At 42.8% G+C, this 23,513-nt stretch overlaps 2 protein-coding genes across 4 annotated transcripts in view; one reads left to right on the top strand and one right to left on the bottom strand.

Moving 5' to 3' along the window:
* LOC121301148 (F-BAR domain only protein 1-like) overlaps positions 1-17,373 on the top strand; it is an 18,334-nt gene extending 961 nt beyond the window's left edge. Inside the window, exons 2-22 of the mRNA XM_041230285.1 lie at positions 140-244; positions 1,801-1,899; positions 3,613-3,760; positions 4,516-4,633; positions 4,916-4,940; positions 5,657-5,714; positions 6,149-6,321; positions 6,705-6,729; positions 6,839-6,904; positions 7,208-7,259; positions 7,596-7,675; positions 8,607-9,548; positions 9,899-10,008; positions 10,386-10,515; positions 11,612-11,723; positions 12,039-12,194; positions 12,319-12,451; positions 12,834-13,027; positions 14,099-14,163; positions 14,844-15,011; positions 15,847-17,373. Of these exons, the coding sequence (XP_041086219.1) occupies positions 140-244; positions 1,801-1,899; positions 3,613-3,760; positions 4,516-4,633; positions 4,916-4,940; positions 5,657-5,714; positions 6,149-6,321; positions 6,705-6,729; positions 6,839-6,904; positions 7,208-7,259; positions 7,596-7,675; positions 8,607-9,548; positions 9,899-10,008; positions 10,386-10,515; positions 11,612-11,723; positions 12,039-12,194; positions 12,319-12,451; positions 12,834-13,027; positions 14,099-14,163; positions 14,844-15,011; positions 15,847-15,875 (2,988 nt within the window). The 3' untranslated portion in view covers positions 15,876-17,373. The remainder of the gene's footprint in view (positions 1-139; positions 245-1,800; positions 1,900-3,612; positions 3,761-4,515; positions 4,634-4,915; positions 4,941-5,656; positions 5,715-6,148; positions 6,322-6,704; positions 6,730-6,838; positions 6,905-7,207; positions 7,260-7,595; positions 7,676-8,606; positions 9,549-9,898; positions 10,009-10,385; positions 10,516-11,611; positions 11,724-12,038; positions 12,195-12,318; positions 12,452-12,833; positions 13,028-14,098; positions 14,164-14,843; positions 15,012-15,846) is intronic.
* A 391-nt stretch (positions 17,374-17,764) lies between these two features.
* Positions 17,765-23,513, bottom strand: part of LOC121301593 (DNA-binding protein RFX2-like) — a 31,036-nt gene continuing 25,287 nt past the window's right edge. For all 3 annotated transcript variants that reach the window (XM_041231110.1, XM_041231111.1, XM_041231112.1), the window contains 8 exons: positions 22,624-22,736; positions 21,767-21,918; positions 21,361-21,458; positions 20,964-21,113; positions 20,169-20,377; positions 19,662-19,815; positions 19,328-19,370; positions 17,765-19,094 (listed from right to left, as the gene is read on the bottom strand). In XM_041231110.1, coding sequence (XP_041087044.1) covers positions 18,970-19,094; positions 19,328-19,370; positions 19,662-19,815; positions 20,169-20,377; positions 20,964-21,113; positions 21,361-21,458; positions 21,767-21,918; positions 22,624-22,736 — 1,044 coding nt within the window. In that variant the 3' untranslated portion in view covers positions 17,765-18,969. The remainder of the gene's footprint in view (positions 19,095-19,327; positions 19,371-19,661; positions 19,816-20,168; positions 20,378-20,963; positions 21,114-21,360; positions 21,459-21,766; positions 21,919-22,623; positions 22,737-23,513) is intronic.

The following is a 23,513-nucleotide window of genomic DNA, read 5'->3' as shown; positions in this document are numbered from 1 at the left end:
AGGGACTCCTGTGGCTGCTGGTTTTCATTCCAACTGAGCTCTGTTACTTAACTAAACCCTTAACTGAACAGATTCCAAGTCATGTTCACTTGAAATTCCTCACTCTATTGCTCTCTCTCTCTCTCTCTCTGATTTCCAGGCAGAGGCTAAGTCTAAGAAAGCAGCAGAGACGTTCAGCGCCTGTGTGGAGAAGTACAATCGAGTGGGCGGAGACTTTGAGCGCAAGATGAGCGAATCGGCACAGGTGAGGGGCGGGCTCAGCAATGAGGAAAGAGCAGATTCGGGAAGGTTATTCCCTGACAAATCTCTATGTGGTATTTCTAAATTCAGTACCATTGAGTGTTTAATAGCTTTGGATAGGCTTCAAATCAAAAGCACTGCCCTCTCCCTATTTTACTGCTTCATATCATTTCATTATGCTGTTAGTGTTTTGTTTCCTATAATGCTAGTATGTCTAATTTCCTTTTTAGAAATTTAAACATGTAGTTTGATAGTAACCACACAAACGGACTGATATTTATTAGAATGTCGTATTGTTCAAATGTTTTGCATCACCCTGTAGAATTAACGCATTTTGCTTCATAAATTCGAATGAAAGTTGCCGAATAATGTTAGCATATTGAATATCGTACTGCTTTGTAGTTTCTGTATATTTAACGAAGCATTGATAAAGGTGACATTTCAAAATCTAACATGAACTGCTAGTATGTCTTCCAGGAGACTTTTGCGATATCATTTTGTAGTTTCTTTGATTTCTTGATGTTAAATAAAATGAATTATGTTCATATAGTTCTCTCTTGACTCTGTGTCAGGGAAGGGTGCTTAACCTGCCCCCCATACCAGGGGCAGTTAATGAGCCAGTCGGACTAATCTTCAGTTATCCACAAGCCACACCTCAAACAGCAAGTGGAGCACTCTGCTTCTCTGAAACGGGTTCAAGAGAGAACCCTGCTGGACTGCTAGGGTGTTTCCACTGCCCTCTGTTCTTATTGAAGACAGTTTAGTTAGACACATGTGCTCGAAAGAGGAAACTAAATGGTCCTTTTAAGAGCAGCAGCCCAAACTGATCTCTTTCAAGCGAGGGGGATTTAAATCTTAACCACAGTCAGAAATATGCACGTCACTTATTTCTTAGTCAATTTTTATACAAAGTATTTTTTCTTATACAGCCCACGGCTGCACATATGTAGGCTTAAACAGGTGGATGCCGCATAAAGATCTATTGGATGGTCAGCGTTGGAAGTTTAAACGCTTCCCTTAGAGAGTTATACAGAAACCAACATGCCTATATCAAGCCCTGTGCAAGCCCCCAGCCCGCAGGGACAGTCCTTCCCTCTGTAGTAAATCCTGATTCAAGCCTTGTGCAAGCCCCCAGCCCGCAGGGACAGTCCTTCTCTCTGTACTACGTCCTGATTCAAGCCTTGTGCAAGCCCCCAGCCTACAGGGACAGTCCTTCCCTCTGTACCAAGTCCTGATTCAAGCCTTGTGCAAGTCCCCAGCCCGCAGGGACAGTCCTTCCCTCTGTACCAAGTCCTGATTCAAGCCCTGTGCAAGCCCCCAGCCCGCAGGGACAGTCCTTCCCTCTGTACCAAGTCCTGATTCAAGCCCTGTGCAAGCCCCCAGCCCGCAGGGACAGTCCTTCCCTCTGTACTAAGTCCTGATTCAGCCTCCTTTCAGCAGAGTGAGAGGGGGATTGGTTCTGATCTCAGGGCAGTGGAACGCAGCTCCGGTCCTTCCAATGAACCGGATTGGAACGCTCTGATGTAGTGGGTATTTTTGTGGTTGCTGGTTTGTGTGCAGAAGTTCCAGGAGATTGAGGAGGCTCACCTGAGGCAGATGAAGGTGCTGATCAAGTCGTACTCCCACTCCATCGAGGACACGCACGTGCAAGTGGGGCAGGTGAGGCTTCAACACACTGCGCGCCTCTCAGTGCAGATGCACACTTCTCCGTTTAGACTAGGGGTGTTACTGGTAATACGGTTACGGCTGGTTTCACATACCCTGATCAGAAGAAATCTTGAATTGCCTTACCTACTTCCGGTAGACCAAGACTAGTGCTAATCGAGGCTGTGAAACCAGCCTTTACAATTTTACCTGCAGGTTTCACCATTGTAATAAAATATGCAGGACAAATATAAGTGTTCATCTTGTGCAATGTACCCAATTTTATTTGATATCTCTTCACTCCCTTTTCCAGATACAATGACGTGCTGTGTATGCACTCAAATAGTCATTTATACAAGTGAGAGGGTTTTTTTTTTTTATAGTGACTTTTCAGATTTGGCTTCAAACATTCCCAATATGTCAAAGTTTAAGTGTGTTTTATTACTAAAATTTAGGGGCTGGTTTCAGTGGTAATCAGGGAATGTGAAACCAGACGTGAATGTTCAGGACAACTGAAAATAACAACCCAATCCATTTGTACATCAGTTTATCAGTACTGGTGAAGCACGAGACCTTTTGGTCAAACTTACCAGGATAGAGCTGCTGGCACAGATTGTCGGTGTTTCCATCACTCTGATAACGATGACTTCCAGGAGCAGAATTCCAGCATTTTTATGGAATGACCCTGTAGCTAAACTCCCACCCACACGTTTTTAAGTTTTTTTTTTTTTTTTATAGATCCCACTGATTCACACATGAAAGGCTGGCTGTTTTCGTTCCCTTGCAGCTGTGGTACCCCTCTCTGGGTGTGCAGACGCACACTGTTTCACTCCAGGGTGACTCACTCGCCACCCCCTCGCTCCAGAAATAAAAGCAGCACCTCAACATATGTGCAGCATCCTAGTATTATATAATCTGTATGCATGCATCACATTTCGGGAGCAGCAAATTAATTTTAGAGAGTCTGTACGCATTACATTATGCATGAAATATAAATCTGTACAGTAGGTCTGTACAATATACAGTAGTAAAATCAAATGAATATCTAGCAAGCTTTCTTTTTACTTTAGGCTACCAGTAACACAAAATAAACCACTCTGCTGCATTGCACACTGTATAATGCAAAAATAATAAAAGATAAATTTAAACTAAATTATTTTTGCACTTTTTTTTTTAACCTTACGTTTTTTAGTGCACAGTAAACACACAGTAGAAATAAATCAGTCAAATCTGCATCTTGTAGGAGTACCTCCAAGTAAATCACAAAGCCTGCATGTTACTTTTGTGTTCTGTTGCCGTGAGTCACACTTTCTTTGCAAAAGAAATTAAAGGCTTCGTATTCAGAATTTGTGTTATTATAGTCTGCATGTTGCTTTTCGAACCGCTGGAGTCAGTATTTCTGAAAGCTTCTCTCCTGTTCTTCCACTCATAGTCCTGTCTTTTGGTGTCGGTATAATAACTTTTTAATTTTTTATTTAGTGTCTCTGTTTGGATCATGCAATCCACAGTGACCTAGCATCACACTTAAATTTTTCAGTATTTTTTCATTTGTATTACTTACATAGGTTATCCTTAATCAAATTGGACAAGAAAGGTGTTTTATTGCAACACAGGCAAACGTATTAGAAAATCTGCAAGACTGTTTTACTGTATAATCCACGTGAGTGTGTTTGAAATGGAGAGATGTTAATGATCCTGTCGGGTGCATTCCTGGTTTTACTCGCGCAGGTACACGAGGAATTCAAACAGAACGTGGAGAACATTGGGGTTGATAATCTTATTCGGAAGTTCTCCGATCAGAAGGGCACTGGCAGGGACAGGCCAGGCACAACCACAGCTGCAGCATGTATAGCGGCTCATCATGCCCGAGCTCCAGGTACAGTGCGGACAAAACCAACGAATAAATGAAGCATTCCGATAAAGAACCATACAGGTGCTCTCCATTTTTAAGATATATTTAATATGAGAAGCTTCGTCTAATTATATAAGTCGTACCCTTCTGTACGTCCAGTAGCAGCCAAATACCAACCGATTGGCCGCCCAAGAAGATCTTCAAGTGATGAGAAAATGTGTTAATCTGCACAAGCCTGTTCTTTGCCCAAATGATTAATTTGTTTGTTTTCTACTTGTGAATGGCACTAGTGGGGGTTTTATTTCTTTATTTATTTTTAACTGAAGCTGCATGTAATTGCTAAGAACCCTTTTCTGTACCATTGGAATGAGCTGCCAGAATACAGGATCTCGCCACTGTGTGACTATGTTCTGTCCTTTACTGTTCTGGTAAATGCAGCTCACTCACCACTGTTGCATTGAAAGGTTGGTTTTATTGGGCTTATCAGTAAACAGTTTGTTCCTGATCTCTTTTGTTTTAACTCAGTAGGAAACGCATTTACTCAACACTGCAGATCTGTGTACAGGTCTAACTGACCTCTCCACCTGAAACAGCAGCAGACCATTTCAGCAAACCCAATAGACTAATATAAATCTCCATGCCCATGCTTATTTATTTAGTACAAGACGCTGAAAGTGTGTGTATATCCAGTTGTATGTCTAGCTGCTTAAATCCACAAGCTGCTCTGATGTAATGACATTCTCTCTCTCTCTCTCTCTCTCTCTCTCTCTCTCTCTCAGCTCCAGGCAGCTTTGAGGAATCCAGCGTCTCCAGTCTGCAGGAAGGAATCAAAAAGATCCGGAACAAGACCTTTCGCATCCCCGGACTGGGCAAGAAAGAGAAAGAGCCCAGCTCCACGTGAGGGGGAGGAGTTATGATTATTAATAATAATAATAATAATAATAATAATAATAATATCATCAGTATAGATTTATTACTGCAGGTGACGAGACCTTAAAATGGCAGAATCTACACGCCTGCAGCTTTCCGAAATGATCAGGAACGCATGATATTGTATATTTCTGTATGTGCATTGGTTTGATCTAGATAAAGACGTGGATTCGTCCGCATGAATTCAATAAAAAGTGTGACTCAGAAAGCTTCTTGATCTCATCTGATGAGTTTCGTTGTTGTTTTCAGGGACTCTGCAGCAGCTGATGCACCAGTAAGTACCACCATGTATTGCTGATGCTGATAATTCAGTGTACGCCAGCTATGGCTGAACGTTCTGCATCACCCTATAGAATAAACCCATTTTGCTGAATAATGTTATGCTAACATGTTGAATTACATACCGCTTTGTAGTTTTCTGTATACTTCACGATAAACTGAAAAACGTGACATTTCAAAATCTAACATGAAATACTGTACTGCTGCTATGGCTTCCGATAGACTTTTGCGATATTATTTTGTAGTTTTCTTTTGATTTATATGAAGTTAAATAAAATATCGAAATTATATTCATATAGTTTCTTTTTTCTTTGTCTCAATCCTAAAATTGTAGCTGATGCAGAACTTTTGTGCATAGCTTTACAGTGCGCCTCAATTATATCTGAACTACAAACGATTGAAGTATAGCAAACCGTGAATTAGTCTTTAAGTGTAATACACGATGATGTATCCATGAATTATCAAAAGGAGAAACATAGGGAGCCCTGTATACATTACTGTGTGAAGATCTTCACAAATTCACCACCATCAATAGTCACAAGACAGAGTAGCGAATGTACTTGCAAGAATGACCCTTTTTAACATCATAACCGCGCTGCACTGGCGGGGAGCCGTTCTGTTATTTCCTGAGTTCTCTGGTAGCTAGACCTCAATTCTGACCCTGCTGCCTCTCATTCACAATGATGTAACTCTTCCTCTCCCTGTCTGCAGAATTCTCCGGATGTTGACGAGGATGGGTTTGTAATCCGAGCCGACGTCAACCAGAAAGATATCCTTCCCTCAGTCTGAACAGCAGGGTGTGCCAGATCCCGAACCCAGACCCCTAACACAGGAGCTGGGCTGGCATCAAGGTCTCGGAAAGAGAACGCCACTTAAAACTGCACACTTATAGAGCTGTCCTGAAATGACTACTCTCAAAACAGCAGTCCACTGGACTAATGCATCCGTATGTAGATCTGTTTACTAGCGTGTCAGAACAAGGTAAAATACTTAGAGAAAAAAAACTGAACAACCCTTTTAATTTTGTTTTTTACGGTGCGTGCGATCGTCCTTGAGTGTGTACACTGCACAGTAAGACTCCCATTGAGTAGCAGTTGGATCCGTTCCAGGTTTTTGCTCCAAGCGAGCTGCAATGGGAAGTCCTCTTTCTGTCTCTTGTCAATGCTGGCGCAGTTCAGCTCCGCTTCCTTGACTCTGCCAAACATGACAAAGAGACCAACTTCTACTCGAGCGATTCGGACTTTGACGACGATGAGCCCAAGAAATTCCACGTCCAGATCCGCCCCCCCGCGAGCGGGAGCTGCCGGGACAGCGCGGCCACGGAGCAGGAGCTGAAGGCAACCGTGGGGGCGCTGACCCTGCCTCCCAACCGAGCGGTAGGTGGGAGCTTCTCCACTTCAACCAGGAGACACAGCATCTTCTCAACAGCATTGCTTTAGAAACCTGGAGTGTATGACCAGCAGGAGCTGGAGCTAGGAACCACTGCTTGATAAACTAGAGGGGTTGTTGTATGCGTTAGACTGCAATCCGCAGACAGGTTTCCTAATCGAATATCGGACCTAATTGATGCGATACAGTAGTATTAAAATGAGGCAAAAACTATGCATTGAGAACTTTATTATTGAAGACATTGTTTTATTGGATTATGCAGTTTTACATCATAAAGCAAAAATAAATGGTTTTAAAGTGGGATTAAGTACTTGTAAGTATTTTTGAAAGTAATCTGCATGTTTGTTTTTTCCTTCATCTTCACTCGCAGGCCTCAGTCAAGAGACACCTCTCACGTGAGTTGGAGCCGGTTTTCTTTCTTATTATCTGATTGATGTGAAGCCTCTGTTATGGGTGGAGAACCACAGAGTTGCTCTTTCTGAAGCTGTGCTCTATGTGTCTCAGGGAACCCCAGCTCCATGAGTGGGGTCCGGTCTGACGGTGAAGCAGACACGTGCTGCAGCCAGAGGGGTGAGTCTCGCCTTCCAGATCACAAACTAACGATGCGCTGCTGTGGCATGGGCACTGCGGGCCGGTCCAGTGTACTGAGAGCTGATAGAGACACACCAGAGCTGAGACGCATCAGGAATCCGCACTGGCCTCTTAATAAGACGAGAAAACCTGGAATGGCAGAATCTGCATCTGCCAATTCCAGTGTGTGTGTGTGTGTGTGTGTGTGTGTGATGTACTGCTGTCTCTGGATAGTTACATTAGACAGCTTGTTGAATTGACATGTAATCTGACTTGATATTTTGTGTAATTCTTTGCCCCCAGGTAACAAGCATGATGGATACCGAAGATGCATGTCTAGCCCAGTGCCGAACAGGTAAATACCAAGTAAAGCACTTTCTGGAAGCTCTTACTGAAATGCATGCTGCAGCTCTTGTCCATTTGATTTGATTTCTGTATTTGTACCTGTGATATTTTATTGCTTGGTAATTTTTGAAACTCTGTGTAGTATAATTGGAATTCTAATTGTAATTGCTGCAGCATAATTGGAACTGTAATTGCAATATGATGATGGTAAGAACCTCAAAATACCCAGCTGGCCAACATGACATGAAACGTCTCCTTCAGTGAATGTTATCAAGGCGGTGCAGCATCTGTAGTGTGTGTTTTTTAGATGTATTTATTTGCTTCCTCAATGTGTGTCTCCTCTAAGGCTGATCTCTGCAGCTCCTCCCTCTGAGCCTCTGTTTGGGCCTCCACTAGAGTCTGCATTCCAACACAGCGGCTTCACAGGTACGGGGGGGGGGGGAATATTCATGTGAAATATAGTATATTTCAGTGTTTATTTGATGTATTCACAGTCCGTTCCACACACACACTCGTGCTCATTCACACTTCAGTCATTTCAGTTTTCTGCAGCGTTGTGGCTTATCTGAGTCGCTGCCTACATTATAAATGCGTTCAGGTTTAACATGTTTAGTTTTAAAATGTTATTCATTTTCCATATTGCTAGCTACAATGGAACAAAATCGGATTGCTTGATAAATGTCACTTAAAATAATAATCATAATGTTTTCCTTTTTCAAAACATGGGCTTGGGCCTGTTCCAAGATGTGAAGTAGCAGCCTGTTTTGGAGTAAGATTTTTGGATCTAATTAAATCCAGGATTTTTTTTTCCATTTTAAATATTGCACAACAAGGTCAAATTTTGCACTGAAACGTAATTTCTTGGCTTGCTTCATTCTTCCAAAATCAGGCAAGATACTGCTGCTGTAGATGATTATACACATATTCAAGCTCTCGTGTACCTCTGGAGATGAGGCGTGGACTTTTAGATTTGATAATAGTATTTTTTTCTGTTTGTTGTTTTAAACACAGGATATCAGAGGCAATACATCAGCCACATACTGACTGCCTGCATCACACATCAAAATTATCTGAATTCGCTCCTGTGAATCCTGTGTTATGGGACACCCTGTAGAATGTGTTAGGATGCCGTTTGTTTGTAATTGACTTCAAGGAACCCCATTAATATCAGATCCCAGTAGATTCTTGGTTAGGCAAAGAATTGACCTAAAGGCAGCTAGTGCAAAGTAGGTTTCCTTTTTTCTGCAAGAAGAAAAAAAAGATGTCGAGCCAAATGTGTTAAAACCCCAGTGCAAAAGAAAAAACCCATAATGACTGAGCTGTGCAGTGAAGCCCCTTCCCTTTCTCCACTCTGCAGGCTCCAAACCGACCACCTCCTCCTCCGACTCCTCCTCCCCTGAGAATGTGGAGGACTCTGGGCTCGATTCGCCTTCCCATCAGCCCCTGGGGCCCTCCCCAGAACCCTGCACCTGGGCGGCCTGGCCTGCTGTGACATCACAGAGCAAGGAGGCGGGCTTAATCAGCGACCCTTTCCTGACAGTGTTCCGCGAGCCCTCCTCTTCCTCCTCTCCTGCCCAATCAGAGGAGTCCAGGGGCTGGTTGCCGGCCAATCAGAGCCCCAGGGGGGCGGGGGTTGACGAATCCTCCTCTTTCTCCTTGTCCACTTTCGCTGCCTTCAGCTGCCCCTCTTCTTCTGAATGTGAGCCCCCTTCCTGGCCTGGCCTGTCTCGAACTCCTCTCAGCAAACAGTGCGATCCTTTCCTGGCTGACTTTGACCGGACTCCTAAAGAAAGAGGCAGCTCCGAGCCCTGGGACCCCAATCACAGAGCACCCCACGAAGGCAGGGCACGCAGCTCAGCCGGGATGTCCCAAGTGTCGCACGAAGACCCTTTTGCCATCTCCTTCAGCACCCCCTCTGACACCGGGGTGCCCATCTCTTCCAAAACGGCTGAGCTGCCCCTCGACGGCTCTCCTGAAGACCCATTCTCTATCACCATACTGGGCAGCCCCACTCACCAGTCCTCCCTCTCCGGTTCCTACCCCGCTCGGAGCACCCCTGGCCACAGAGCGGGCAGGAAGGAGCTGGTGCGCTGGAACTCCATGCACAACCCCTTCGTGGAGGGCTCCAGGACGGGCAGGAAGCAGCAGGCACCCAGGGGAGCCGTCCTCTCCAGGAGAAATTCAGGGACAGAGGAGGTCCTCTCCTTCAGTGTTTTCTCCAGCCTGGGGAATTCAGACTTCCCTGACAAAGAGGGGGAAGCATCTAGCCGCAATGCAGGCTCCCAGTTTGGTAATGCAGGTAGGCAAAATCTTGTTTGTTAAGAGTGTTTATTCTTTCTTTTTATGGTTTTTTTTTCGTCCCAGGGGATGGGTATCCATGGCAACAGGGATATAGCGGAGACGTTCACATGATGTTCCATTATCAGAGCAGTGCCTGTCCAAGCTTCATCACATCATTAATGAGAGTTTCAGAATCTGGGGGTGTGTGGCGTCACCTCTCCCCCTCGTGTGTGTCACACACACGTACATTCTGCGGATCACAGCCGTGCTCTACTTTGTCATGATATTGAAAACTGTACTGTGTGTGTTACTGACTTTTATCATTTGCCTCAGTAATGGAGCAGTTTCCTAATTGTGTTGCTCCCCAAGGCTCCCCCCCTATCTCCAGACAGGACGGCTCAGAGACTGCAGTAGTGGCACCTCCCCGGCCCTCCAGAGCCAAGAGGGCCCTGGGTGGGAGGCTGAGTGGCTGCGAGCGGGTTCTCGCCCATCTCTGGTGTCCCCCGCGTTACCTCTGTTCGTATATTTATTTTAAAAACATTATATATATATGTATATAGTCAACTCTGTGTGTGGGGGGGGAGAGAGAGAGAGAGAGAAGGATTGTACATACATTATTTTTTTGTAGTCTTTTTTTCTTCTAATTTTAAATGGGTGGAAAAAGGGGAGATGAAGTGATAAATCATCCACCAAAACTTTAAATATCCAGGGGAGGATTAAGGACACATGCTTCCTTACAGAAAGGTTAGGACATGATTGATTGTTTCACAATCCAGTCTTTTTATATCCTGAAGCTCTGGGACTGTAAGCAGAGTATAGCTGTGGAACTGAGAAAGCGTGTGTCTGTGTGTCTCAGTCCAGGTCGATGTGCTCGTCCCCTCTCCTAGAGCCCAGCCCCCCCCTCACCTCCTCCTCTTCCTCCTCGTCCAGCCCATGTGAGTGGGGGGTCTACACCCCCACGCCTCGCCCGGCCAGCCCCCCACGAGGTAGGTGTCTCTGACATGCTCCCTCTCCGCACTGGTATATTCATATACTGCTCTGGAGGACTGAGAGCTAGCAGATTCATTTAATGCAGTGTCCTTCTCTAACCAACAGCTGTGTATAAAGAACTGTTTTCAGCTTGTGCTGTCGTTTGCTGGTTGATGGAATTGTGGGTGAGCAGCGTTGCTTGACTCCGCCCAGGAGCTTTAAAACTCGCATTGATAACGTCATTGATTTTGTTTTTAGCTGATTTCTGCTACCAGGAAATCAGCGGCAGAAAATGGGAGAAGCATAAAACGGTTCCTTATGTAGGAAGTGTGTATTATTATTTTTTCTGCAAAAGTGATGTGAATTACATTTTAGAGACTAACAAATATATATTGGCAAAGCCAATGCACAATCATTACATGTTTTGTAAATATTCCTCCAGGGCCTTATTGAGCCAACTGTCCAAAATTTCAGTATGTTTAACCCTTTGCGGTCATGTGTAGGACCAGGTCCGACATTACAATTTTCCCTTTCCAGTCCGATGTCATAAAGAACAGGTCTCTAGTTGTTTTTTCTCTGGAAAAAGCCATGAAAACTTTTAAATGGCCGAGTGACACCGATAGGAGCCGAACGAAGCTGAAATAAAAAGGGCGTTTGTGATAGCCCCTGCACCACAGAGATGACACGGACATAAACAAAGAAGATAGCTGCTTCTGCATCCAGCGCTCAAAGAATATCACAGACATTCGCAGAGCTTTTTGAGATGTTATAGTAATAAAATAATGACTTGGATCGCATTATTGAGGACTTTGGTGATAAAACAAGTGATCAATAGAGGATTTATCAGTGTACATGTCTATAAAGAGGTATGTGAAAAGTACAGCGAACAATGGGTGGGGCTTGGCAGGAGATGCAGTACTGAGTTTGCTTTTGCGGTTAAAATTATTTTAAACAGAAATAAACACCACGTGTGAAAATAAATTGGACCTGATAAGCGCTGAATAAATGGACCGCTATGGTTTAACATTCTTTAAAGTGTGTGTGTTAGAGAAGAAAGTGAGGTCTAGCTTCAGGACCTCTGGTTTAACCCTGTGCCCTCCCCTCCCCTCGCAGGGCTGTCCCGCGGGCCGAGCCCCATCTCCCTGAGCTCCCAGGATGCGTGGCCTGTGGCTGCTGCCATCACAGAGTACATCAACGCCTACTTCAAGGGAGGAGAGCTGAACTGGTGAGCACGCCTCTCACTGTCCTGACTTTCATTCACCTTCAATGGAGAATGTTTCATCTATTCCAGATTAAAAGCGGGTGTCTCGAAGCACGGCTGCTCTCTATCCTGTTCGTCTGTCAATAAATGTACAAGCAATGCAATAATGAGCAGGTCTTGGATCTGACTGTGGCTGTCAGTGTGCATGTCCATTGAGACTAACTGTGAGCCTATGAGTACACTAACTCCCAGCCCTGGGGTTGGTATCATGTCAGTGTTTCCTATGCAGTGTTGTGTGTTGTGCTAACTCAATGCAGTGTTGTGTGTTTTGTCTCCCAGCTGCCTGGTGAAGATAACAGGAGACCTCACCATGTCCTTCCCAGCTGGAATCGCCCGCGTCTTCAACGCCAACCCCACCGCACCAGTCCTCAGCTTCCGATTGGTTAACACGTCCAGGGTCGACCAATTCCTGCCCAATCAGAAACTCCTCTACAGGTGGGCGTGGTCTTCACCGTTAGCTACATTACAACAAAAAAGATGAGCGCTTCTTAATTGTCATAGTTGCTCAGATGTTTTATAGATGGTTTACATTTTAATCTGTGAACTGTTCTCTTCCAAGTGACCCTTCCCAGAGCGATCCAGACTCCAAAGACTTCTGGTTCAACATGCAGGCTCTGACTCTCCACCTCCAGAGAGAGGCGGAACTCAACCCCCAGGCTTCCTACTACAATGTAGGCCTCCTCAAATACCAGGTGAGTGTGAGAGTCCAGACCACAGAGCAGACAACTGTCCTTCAAAGACAACTTGTACTCCCCTTGGCTCGCACTAGATGGCATCATGTCCCCCTCTTTGTGTACTGGGCATGCAGTGGGTCCAGAGCAGGTCAAAATTAGTTACCCAGGACCAGGAAGATTGGGGTAAAGAGTTAATGGTGTGTTTAAGTTGTTTACTAGATTGTTACATTAGCATGTTTGCAAAAACTGCTTATTCATTAAAGTATATTTAATGTTTAACTTGTAAAATGGTACATTTAAGGTACTGTTCAGTATTTAAATTCCAACACTAAAAATAGAATTCATACATACATACATACATGCATAGATACATACACACACATGTTCCACTGTGCTGCAGGTCTCCTCTCAGGACCCTGGCCTTGCCCCCCTCCACCTCTCTGCTCGGTGCCAGTGCAGCGGCTCCCACACCCGCGTCTCTCTGGACTATCACTGCTACCCTGCCTCCCCCGCCACGGAGCTCAGCAACGTCCAGGTGGTCATCTCTCTGGAGGACTCTGCCACGGACGTGCACTGCCAGCCCCCCGGAGTGTGGTGAGCAGAGAGCAGAGCGCCACGGCCTGCCTAAGAAACTCCCCAGTTCCCATGCCTTCAGCTGAGGGAACACCAAGCCACTTTTTTTTTTTCAGGAACAGCGGCTTGAAACCTGGTTCCAGGAGACCTACTTTGTAAACAGCTTTGCTGTGTCAAACCCCAAGTCTCCCCTGGGGTGCCATGCAGTGGCCTGAAACCAAGTTCCAAGTGACCCAAAGTGGCTTCGTGTTCCTCAGCTTTACTCTGTGTGAGTCTGACTGCTTCACTATTCAGGTCATGTCATGTTATTGAAAGCATGTCACTCAAACAGAGAAGAAGCTGATGCTTAATGATAGGAAATTATTTTGTTAGCTACTTTTGTTGGGACATTAAGTACTTTTAATGTCTGCTGTCTTTACCCTGCTCACTTAAACTTTAATAAAGTTTATCTTGAGTTATTATGTATAAATTAATTAAGCACCAAGAGGTTAGTTCCAATCAGCCTATACCCTAATAAGCCACAGTTGGATTTTATATAGCATTTTACAGCACCTGTGGTTATCCTGGGATTGCACATCAAATGGGTGCAGTAAAATGCTCAAAAAAAAAAAAAATTACATCACCCCTAAGTGTTTTTAAAAGAGAACCACTCTATCAATAAGTTTGTGTCTTATATGGAAAGAAGTCATTCAGAAATGCTATGGGAACAAGGCTGGGTTAGTCTGCTACCTTGAGTGGAGTTATTGCACCTAGATCTCTTTACTAGTCGAATACGCAGTGACGAAATAGACAGAAATAATGGAACCTGTGTGTTACCATGCCCCTAGTTTTAATAAACAAACAGCATAGCACTCCTGCAATGTTATTTCAAAGAAGTCCCAATAATACACATAATCCATTACGTTCCCAGGGTATTTAAATAACGTTCATTAGTTGCCCATTCAGGCTCCTGATATGACCCCCAGGAGCCAGGGCACTATCCTTTCACTACCCAGTGTAAGCAGGTGGCAGTGCCTGGTTCATATTCAAATTTTTATACTGAGGTGTCAGTTTTGCCGGTTTGAATACACTGACAGATTTATCTGTGCTCAGGAACGCGGAGGAGCGGCGGTTGCTATGGAAACTGCACAATATCTCTCCCACGGCTGATGGCAAAGGTAATTACCTTGTATCCAAAAATAAATTCCACGTTATTCCCTGCCTTCCCAGATTCTTTAAAATTTTTTTTTTTTAATTTAATTGTAAAAAGGGTGTCATTGTCTTTAAATATCAGCATTAGCTTGAGAAAGACAGGGCTGTGGACCGGCTTGTCTGTCGGGTCTTGCCCACAGGGGGCTGATGAGGAGGGAGGGGGTGAGGATACGGGCCTGCTGTCAGTGGCACTGTAAAAGCTACAAATTATTATCCCCAGCAACAGGGATGTCACTTCAGAGTTTTACATACATCTACTAGGGAACAAGGAGATGTCTATACCTATAAGCCTATAAATGTGCCTTCAAACATAGGATCTGATGCATCCTATCGCATCCTAACATAGGATCTGATGCATCATAGGATCTGATGCATCCTAATCGCCCGCGTCTTCAACGCCAACCCCACCGCATGATGCAGAATTCCTCTTCCCCACCCCATGTGAAAATCAGTTGTATTATTGTATTCCAAACAGTAAACCTCATAAGAGATATTCTTACCTTTTTTTCTTTTTTTAGAAGTAGGAAAATGTTTGTTGTAGAATTGAGTGTTTTGTTTGAGTTATGCATGAGGGCCCGATCGCTGCGAGATGATGTATGGAGCAGGTTCAGTAACTGCTACTGATGTGCCTGTCCCCCGCCCCCAGGTGCTGGGACTGTGTGTGCGAGATGGCAGTGCCAGGACGCCCTGCGCGGGGCTCTCCCCAGCGTGGGGGTGCAGTTCGTGGGCTCGGGAGAAGCCCTGTCTGGGGTGGACCTAGAACTGGTGGGCGGGCGTTACCGTATGTCTCTTGTCAAGAAGCGCTTCGCCACAGGTAACTGGGAGGACTGGGCAGGCACCAGCACCAGCACTGGGGCTGTGTTTGAAAAGGCCCCCAATGGAGAACCAAGAGTTCTTGTGCAGAAGTGACATGCCATCCCCTTGGTGGAGAAATTCAGGCCACGTTTCTATCGACTGAAACGACAGGTTTCAAGCTGTAGACTGGCACACATCGAATGGGGTTTTTCTGTAAAGGGATTTATATTCTGTCAATCTATGTACATTTGCAGAACTTTCTCACCAACCATAGGCCAAACGCATATTGCACCTATTTTTTTTGGCTGCTTCATTCATCGCTCTGCCTTTTATCTTCCCTCAAGGAGAAACTGAATGGCATCAGTATGGTGTGCAGTTTTAGGTTTTTGTTTGAGTGAATTGTTGAAATCACTGTTAGCAAGAAGTCAAATTAGAGATCGTTTTGAAGAAATTGTGTAGTTTCTAATGCTGCAGTGGTTTAGACATCTGTACTTTATCTTTAATCAGATTAAGGATGAAAAATCTAACAAATAAAATAAATTAAATCTGAGACCTGATGGGCTCGATTTTACTATTGGAAGGGTAAGAAAATACTATAGTAGTCCTGCACAATAGTTTAAAGATTACAAAAGTTTAAAAGTAGCACTATCGATATTGTCTCCTATAGTGTTTTTACATAGACTTCCATTATATCTAATGTGGTTCTCCCTTCTGGTGCAGTACCATAGACAACCTCCTAGATGGCACATTAATGCTGCCTAATGCTGTACTGTATCTCCATTCTCCTGTAATTGTACCAGTAGCTTCAATTGAAAACAGAATGCAGGTTAATTGTGTTTTTTCTTTTTCTGTAGGAAAGTACATGGCTGGCTGTTCAGTGTGAGGACAATGGAGGGGACCATCTCTTACAGAGAAACCAGAAGCACAGATTTGCACTTTGTCCCCTTCAAACAGCAGAGAACTTTGCGAGAATGACACAGATGAAAGGATAAGCGTTTACGATTTTAAACCTGGTATCAGCATTATTTCTGCAGACTCAATGGATGATATGTAAATGGAAGAGTATTGTAACATGAAAAGAAACCATCTTCAACCTCTTGGAATCCAGTCTTGTTGAGGGTGAAAGGTCCTGGAGTTTTTATCTGTCAGACAGATGCTCTTAGAAACTGCACATAGTAAAAAGCCCATGTGTATATGAAGCTTTTGGACCAGGCTTGTTTAATTTGTAGTTATTGGATTATTTTGTGTTTTCTTTGCAATTACTTGCGTGTGTTGTATACAGTTGGGATCTTTTATGCCTTGGAGACTGATTGTACATGAGAAGTTGGCTGAACTGAATTAAGTGGTGGGAGTGCAAGGTAGATCTGTTTGAAAGGGGTCCAGTAGTTTAGTGGACCTTTTGGACTATGTTTGATGTCCACGTCAAAAATTGAAACTTTCAGAACAAGGTAGGTGTGATTTATTGTGTGGAGGATTGACAGTTGGCAATGTCTTTGTTTTGGACCAACAGCATAATCAGTCTGGCACCATTTGATAAGCAATGAAATTCAATATTTTTTTTTTATTTTTTTTTTCCTCCAGTATATATTTAAAGTGTTGGTAAAATAAAACATAAAAAAAAACACAATAAACACACTGTTCTCAGCTTTACTTTTTACACCAATTTATTAGACATTTTGACCAGTACAAAATACATTTTTTTTTAAATTTTTTTTTGTTTTTTGCAATGTAAGTTACAGACAACAAGACTGTTCATTCTTCTCCAGACTAGATTGGGTGTAATCCAAAAGAGTTTTAAAAATTATAAACAGTAGAAAATAAAACGAGAAAATATATATATATATACAAAATACATCAAAGGCGGCAAACTTTGAACTAGTACAATTAAACAACCCCTAATCCCAAATGTAAATATAATCTACAAAATGTTCCCTTCCACCCCCACCAGAAGAGACAAAATATATAACTTCACTGCTCTGATCTAAGTTTTAGTGAATGGATAGGTAAATGTCAGGCAGCCATTTGAGGTTTATACAAGGTATCTTTCACCAAGGCTCATTGCTGCAGATTGTGCTGCAAAAGAAGCCAGTGGCCCTTCTTCTCTACACTAGATCCTAGTGTGTGGGAGTGTTACTGCAGGTAACATGAGGCTTTAAGATTCTCCCATGACTCCTTTTGTGTAGTGTGTAAATCACATGGCTCTGGTCACACCAAGGCACTGGGATTTGGAGAGTCTTGTTCCATTGCAGCCTATGCTATGATGTGGTGAAATCAGAACCTGCTGCCTCCACTTTAGGGCAAAGTAAGATTAATAGACTGAAGGAGAGGTAAAGAAACATTTAAATATATATAATTTTTTTTTTTTTTTTTTTTCAGAAAGCTGAAACTTTCAAAAGTGGTTTGAAAGGCCACACAATGCCTTACTACATTTCTAAATCCTACAATAACAACAGTTGTTTCTGCAACTACCATACATACTTTATTTTTTGTAGTTTGATTCAGAAGTCAGAAAATGTGTCTCTTTCCTACAGTACGAAAAGTTTATAAAATTCTACATATTTAATGTATAACAATAAATCTAGAACAGTGGCTACAGATATTGCATTTTTTTTAATAGGCCAGCTCCACTTAAAATAAGAAGATCCAATTCATTATTATAAAAAATAGTTACTTTAAATCACTGTCTAAGGTTAGTCTAACAGGGAACTACCATTTCAGCTTGTCCAAAGTTAGATGGGACTGAGGCACAGAAAGGTGAAATTCTTCTACTTCTGCCCCCTAGAAAGGGTGAGGATTTGCCAGATCTGTTCTCCTCCTCCCCTGGGTTATTCTCAACTGAAATGCTTTAGACACAAGTTACCCTCACCCACCACTACCACTGAAAAAATGCACAAGCCACATTTACACAAATGTTTCAGTAAACAAACAAAAAAAAACCAAGAAAGAATATAACATGTGTGAGTGTTTTAATTAAAGCACACAACCTATAGTATGGAAGGCAAGGGGTTTGAGCAGCTTAAGAGTGCAGCAGCTACAACACTGGGCTACAGAGTACAGTATAAGAACCCATCACCAAGCCTAGGAGCAGGTTACTGGAGTAGAGCAAGACTGTGGAACATTACGTACTGCAGCATTACAAACAAGACTAGATAAGTCAGTATTCCTCTGACAACTGACGTCACATCCCAGAAGCAGCCACCAGCCTTTTACGTGGCAGCCGAGACCTTTACATTCTATGCTCCTTTAGAAAACTTCGAGGCAGATTTTTTTGCTTTTGGTTTGGGTTCGTATTGTGAGGCATTTAATTTGACATTATGAAAAGCACGAAGGAGGAATGCAGACAGCCGTAGATATAAATAGGCACCGTTCAAGACAGGGTTAAAGAAAGAAAAACCAACAAAAATCTGCTCAGGTTGTGTTTTGTCTAAGGCACTGCATTAACTATGGCACACCTATTTAAACATTACTCCAGCGCAACTGTGGAACTAAACCAATGTACTGTACAACATCCATGTCACTCATCTATTCACAGTAACAAAAACAATGAAAAGGTAACCAAATCCCCAAAGTAAAATAACAAAAACTGTTTAATATAAACGTTCGTATTTTCTGGGATTAAACTTGAGAACCATCGTTCTCATTTTCTATACAACCTGCTTTGGGAGGGGAAGGGCACTGATAGCCTTCCAGAGAACTCTGTGTGTGTGTAAATAATTTCATTTTGAGGGGATGTAGACTAAAAAGGCAAATGATTAAAAAAAAAAAAAGAGTGTTTTGTCCCCACATTATTTAAAAAAAAAAAAAAAGTTTTTGGCTGCCTTATTTAAAGCTGCAGTATCCCCACCCGCACTCAGTGCTAAATCAGAACAAGCTTGTTGCAATCACCTCCCCACAGCCCATATGCACTAGGAAAGCAAACATTTTGCTTAACAGCTAGCAGGAACATGACAGTACTAAAGTGGGGAGTTACTTGGGTTTCAGATCTCCTGCAGAGAGTGGTTCAGTTCAATGCGCTCCCGTTTGACTGGGGGCTCGCTCGGTCCTCTGGAACTGTCCGCCTCACTCCCAACATCACTCATATCATCTGAGAAATGGGACTGGTCTGCAAACATAGGAGTGCATCAACATCGGAACAGGACACAAACGGATAGGCTGTGATCTTTCATTCATTCTAGTTCTATGCCAGTGGCCTAGGTACCAAAGCAACAACTTGACGGTCCAAGTGGATTATTTGAGGTATTTTATTACTTAGTAAAATTGTATTACACAGTTAAGGCAACATGTATAACATTGTGGTTTATAGTAACAATACAATAGTAATACAATGTGTGTTACCTTTATCCATAAGCAAAGGCATCATGGAGTTGAGATCACTGAACTGCAATCCAAAAAGAAAAAGATAACGTTAATACTGGCATGGCAATTTCAATATATTACAACAAAAATATAACTTCAAACAAGATACTCTCAACAATACGGAGAATCCATTTTATCGGTTTACTATTACAAGCAGCAGCTGCTTTCAAAAGAGAGAAAAGGCAACAGCTAGAAGTGCATTAAATTGAACTAAAAATTAATCATTTTATTAAACTGCATATCAGAGCTGATCTCGCCATGCCTGCGCTGCTTGAGTGATCGTGCTGTGTGTTGTGTGCAGTGCTGAACTCACCTCTCCCATCACTGCGATGGGTGTCTCCCCCGTGGCCTGGGCCACGCGGTGCTCCACCAGGTAGAACATGTACTCGTCGTAGAGCAGCCTGATCAGGTGGAAGGAGCCGAAGCTGGCCGCACTGCGCAGGGTCAGGTCACGGATCACCATCGAGCTGAAACACAGCATACTGTGTTACACTGCCAGTGTGCACCGCGACCGCCCAGGACATTCTGTATCCCCAAATCCACAGATCTTTAAACTAGAGTGCATACACTAAACTCACAGTAAGATCTTGCCAAGTGATAATCCTGATGGGCTATTTTGTATGATATGTATAAAGATCATTAATAATTGACTCTTGTTAAACACTTAAACGGGATGGATTCAGATATAAAAGTCATATCACCACTACTGCAATAAGTATCACTAGGTGATAGTAAGAATTTTGTGAGTTTCCACAGCCCTAGCTTTTTAAAAATCTAGCAGCAGCAGCCAGAGCCGTGCTATTTGGAGTGTGTGCTATACCTGTAGAAGGACCACTTGAGTAGGAACTGGCGGGCTGCCTTGGGGAAACTGGGGCTTCCCTCATGTGGCTTCAAGACCTGGTTGACGACATTGTCCAGCCAGGCTGCCCACTGGTCCAGAGAGCTCTGCTGCTGCAAGGTCACCTTGAAGTCCTGCTCCAGCCGCTGGACCATCCCTTCCTCGCACTGACACACCCAGGATGCCTGCTCCTGCACAGCACAAGGAGCAAAAGCACAGCTGTTAAACACATGACCATGTTCAGCTGGATTCACAGTCCCCTGTTAGCACCACTGCCTAATGTTAAATGAAGTAAAGTGATCCATGATTACAAATCTGTCTATAAAACCAGCAGGCATTCTTTGAGTTCTGGCTTGAGAGCAGTGCTATTTGCCATGTCTCAAACTGTTGGTTGTGATTATAAAAAAAAAAAAAAAAAAAAAAAAAAAAAAAAAAACACACACTAAGGAAGAGTTATACTTCATGATCACAGTTTGAACAAATTTCCCTTGGTTAATAGATTCATATACATAATAACCAGGTATCAGCTGTCCTGCTTATTTTTAATTTAAAATCTTGCTTTACTGTAAAGGTTAGCACAGCTATCATCCAAACAGGCTGATAACAGTGACAGGTGACCTTTGCTTTAGTAACAATGAAATCAGTAAGGTGGTGTTTGATTGGCAGGCCAGGAAGACTCAAGACAAAAAGTTCCATTCAGTGCGATGCATTATAAAAAGGACCAAAAGGTTAAAAATAAATGTTACATTTGCATGGAAACAAAACCTGTCTACATACCTGCACGTTGGCAAAGTCCACCCGATTGAGGTCGCTCAGCATCTGGTTGATCTGAGAAGTGTTCTGCAGCACTGCCCTGGCAGCCTGAGCCAGGTGGTTCAGAGAGGTGTAACGTCTTAGGGTCTGGGCAAAGGCACTCACCACTGCTGCCTGCAAACAAGGCAGAGCATTGGCCTTTCTAGCCTTTTCATACTCAACTTCTGTATTCCCAGAACCATTTGCAAGGCCTAAATCTATAGTGTTGAGCTATACAGATACACGATGGCAAGCTTTAGATTGCAATATGGGTTAAAGCAAAGTATCTTTTATTATGTTGTAAGCTACCAAGTGTTATGACATATGACTGTCTACAGAGTTTGTGGTTTACCCCTCCAAATCAGTTGGAATTAACAGTTACCTTGGTGCGAACAATCTCCTGTGGAAAGTCATTCATAGCCGTGGTCAGCCATCCTTCCAAACTCTTTGCAAAGTTACGAATGGCTTGAGTAAGGGTACCTTAAAATATATATATATAAAAAGGTCAAACCCAAAAGGACAATGGTTTGAAGATAGTTAAAATAACCTTTTGTCCACTATCATACCAATTATAACCTTTGATATGCAGACAATTAAAATTGACACATTTCATATTGAAGATTATTATTCATGTCTGATTTAACAGTGGCAGAGAGCATTCAGTATGTACAGAGCGCCACTTTGCATAGCATACATAATGAAGCACTTTAACCCACACGCTTTGCTTACACATACATAATCTTTCCTTAACTGTGTTGGCATCCATTTAACCCCACGTTAACACTTACTCGGTACTGGTCTGAGTACATCAGGGATGAGGATCTCCACCAGTGCCTGGTAGAGGATGTGGTCACAGCTCCGCATCCACACCCTGACAGGCTCATATTTACACAGAGCAATCAGCTTCTCCCTGGGAATGACGCTTTCCGATTCCTCCTCGCTGGGGAACAAAACCAGACACAAGACACTTTAGAAAAATCACACAAGATTTCGCAGTGAAAGCCACTAAACTACAGATCTAAATACTGCAACTGTTAAGATCACTGAAACAGGGTCCTTGCTTTGTGTCCCAAAGTTAAGAAAATAAGTGTCAAACAGTCTTTTTTGAATATATGTCTTTAAAATGTAAAGCCGTGATTTAAAATGGTGGCAGTATAAAAATGTATTAAACAGACCCCATTGGCACTGCTGAACACATGATATACTGCAAGCCCTTTGTTATGCTAAAGAATTTTACTAGGTGCTGGCTTGCCAAATGCAGGGACACTTGTAGCTTGCATCAGCAAAATACATAAATAGTACCAATATGTCGTGCCCAACAGCCAGTGAGTTATTCTGGAGTCAATGACAACATGGTCAAGCAGTCTGACAGGAAATCCCAATTTTGACTGACATGGTACAGTAAGTGACCCATGAAAGTTGAATTAGAAAAAAATGCACGTGGGAGGAACAATCAATAGATTTAAATGCCATTTGACTAAATGCACTGCTTGGGAAAAGCCATTATTTAGCCAGTTCTCTCTGTAAATATGAAATCAGTAAGAGTTCAGACTAATAGATTTGATTAACCATATTACACATTGTATTTTTTTCTATGTAGTTAATAGAATAAAGGCTTTTCCTGAATAGGTAGAAACTGACTTACCTGGGAGAGACTGTAGTGGCTCCGTCACTAGATGGTGCTGTTGAATACCAGAATGTCTGCCATAGCTTCTCAATGAAATGGAACTGCAGGTTCATCACTACATCCAGGGTTGCCTATGGGAAAAGCAGTTTGCCCAGAACACTGTTAATGCCATAGTTAAACCTTTCTATATGTAGACAAATATAATGTGCCGCTCTTTTTGCAGGAATTGTAACAATAATAATAATATATTTTTTATATAGTGCCTTTCATAGTGGACCACCATCACAAAGCGCTTTGCAGGCTGTGAACTGTGCAGTGCATTATATGCAGAGTCACTTACAATAAGACATTGATTTAACATCTCATCCGCAGGATGGAGCAGAAAGTGGTTAAGTGACTTGCTCAGGGTCATTCAGTTGGAGAGGTGGGATTTGAACCAGTGACCTTCTGGTTACAAGCCCTGGACTTTAACCACTGGACCACACCGGGATCTTTTAAAATGTAGAATAAGTTTCAATTCGAAAGATTCCCTTTGCATTATTTTCAGTACGCTGAAATTGTTTTCAGCATACTGCATTCATTTCGTATTTCAGTGAATTCGACTAACTTTGGCATCCATTTGCGATTTAAAAAACAGAAACTTTAAATTAAATAATCAAAATTTTGATTTGGGCATATCTGGGTGATTTTCTATTACCATGCCACAGGTAACAAGTTGTAAAGCAAAATGAACAAAGAACAGAAAATTCAATCCAAGCACATCGACCCTGTAATGTATAATTGGTATCTTTATAATACTCCACTCTTCCTATCATGTTACTGTAATTTTAGCCTGCTAGATTTGTTTTCCCTTCTTGTCACATGACATCTTTCCCCAGCACCATCGCTATGGTAACCATGTTTACAGT

The sequence above is a fragment of the Polyodon spathula genome, chromosome 27 (assembly GCF_017654505.1).
Source record: "Polyodon spathula isolate WHYD16114869_AA chromosome 27, ASM1765450v1, whole genome shotgun sequence".
Lineage (NCBI taxonomy): Eukaryota > Metazoa > Chordata > Actinopteri > Acipenseriformes > Polyodontidae > Polyodon > Polyodon spathula.
Note: the sequence above shows the minus strand (reverse complement) of the source record. Positions and strands in the feature narration are given on the sequence as shown.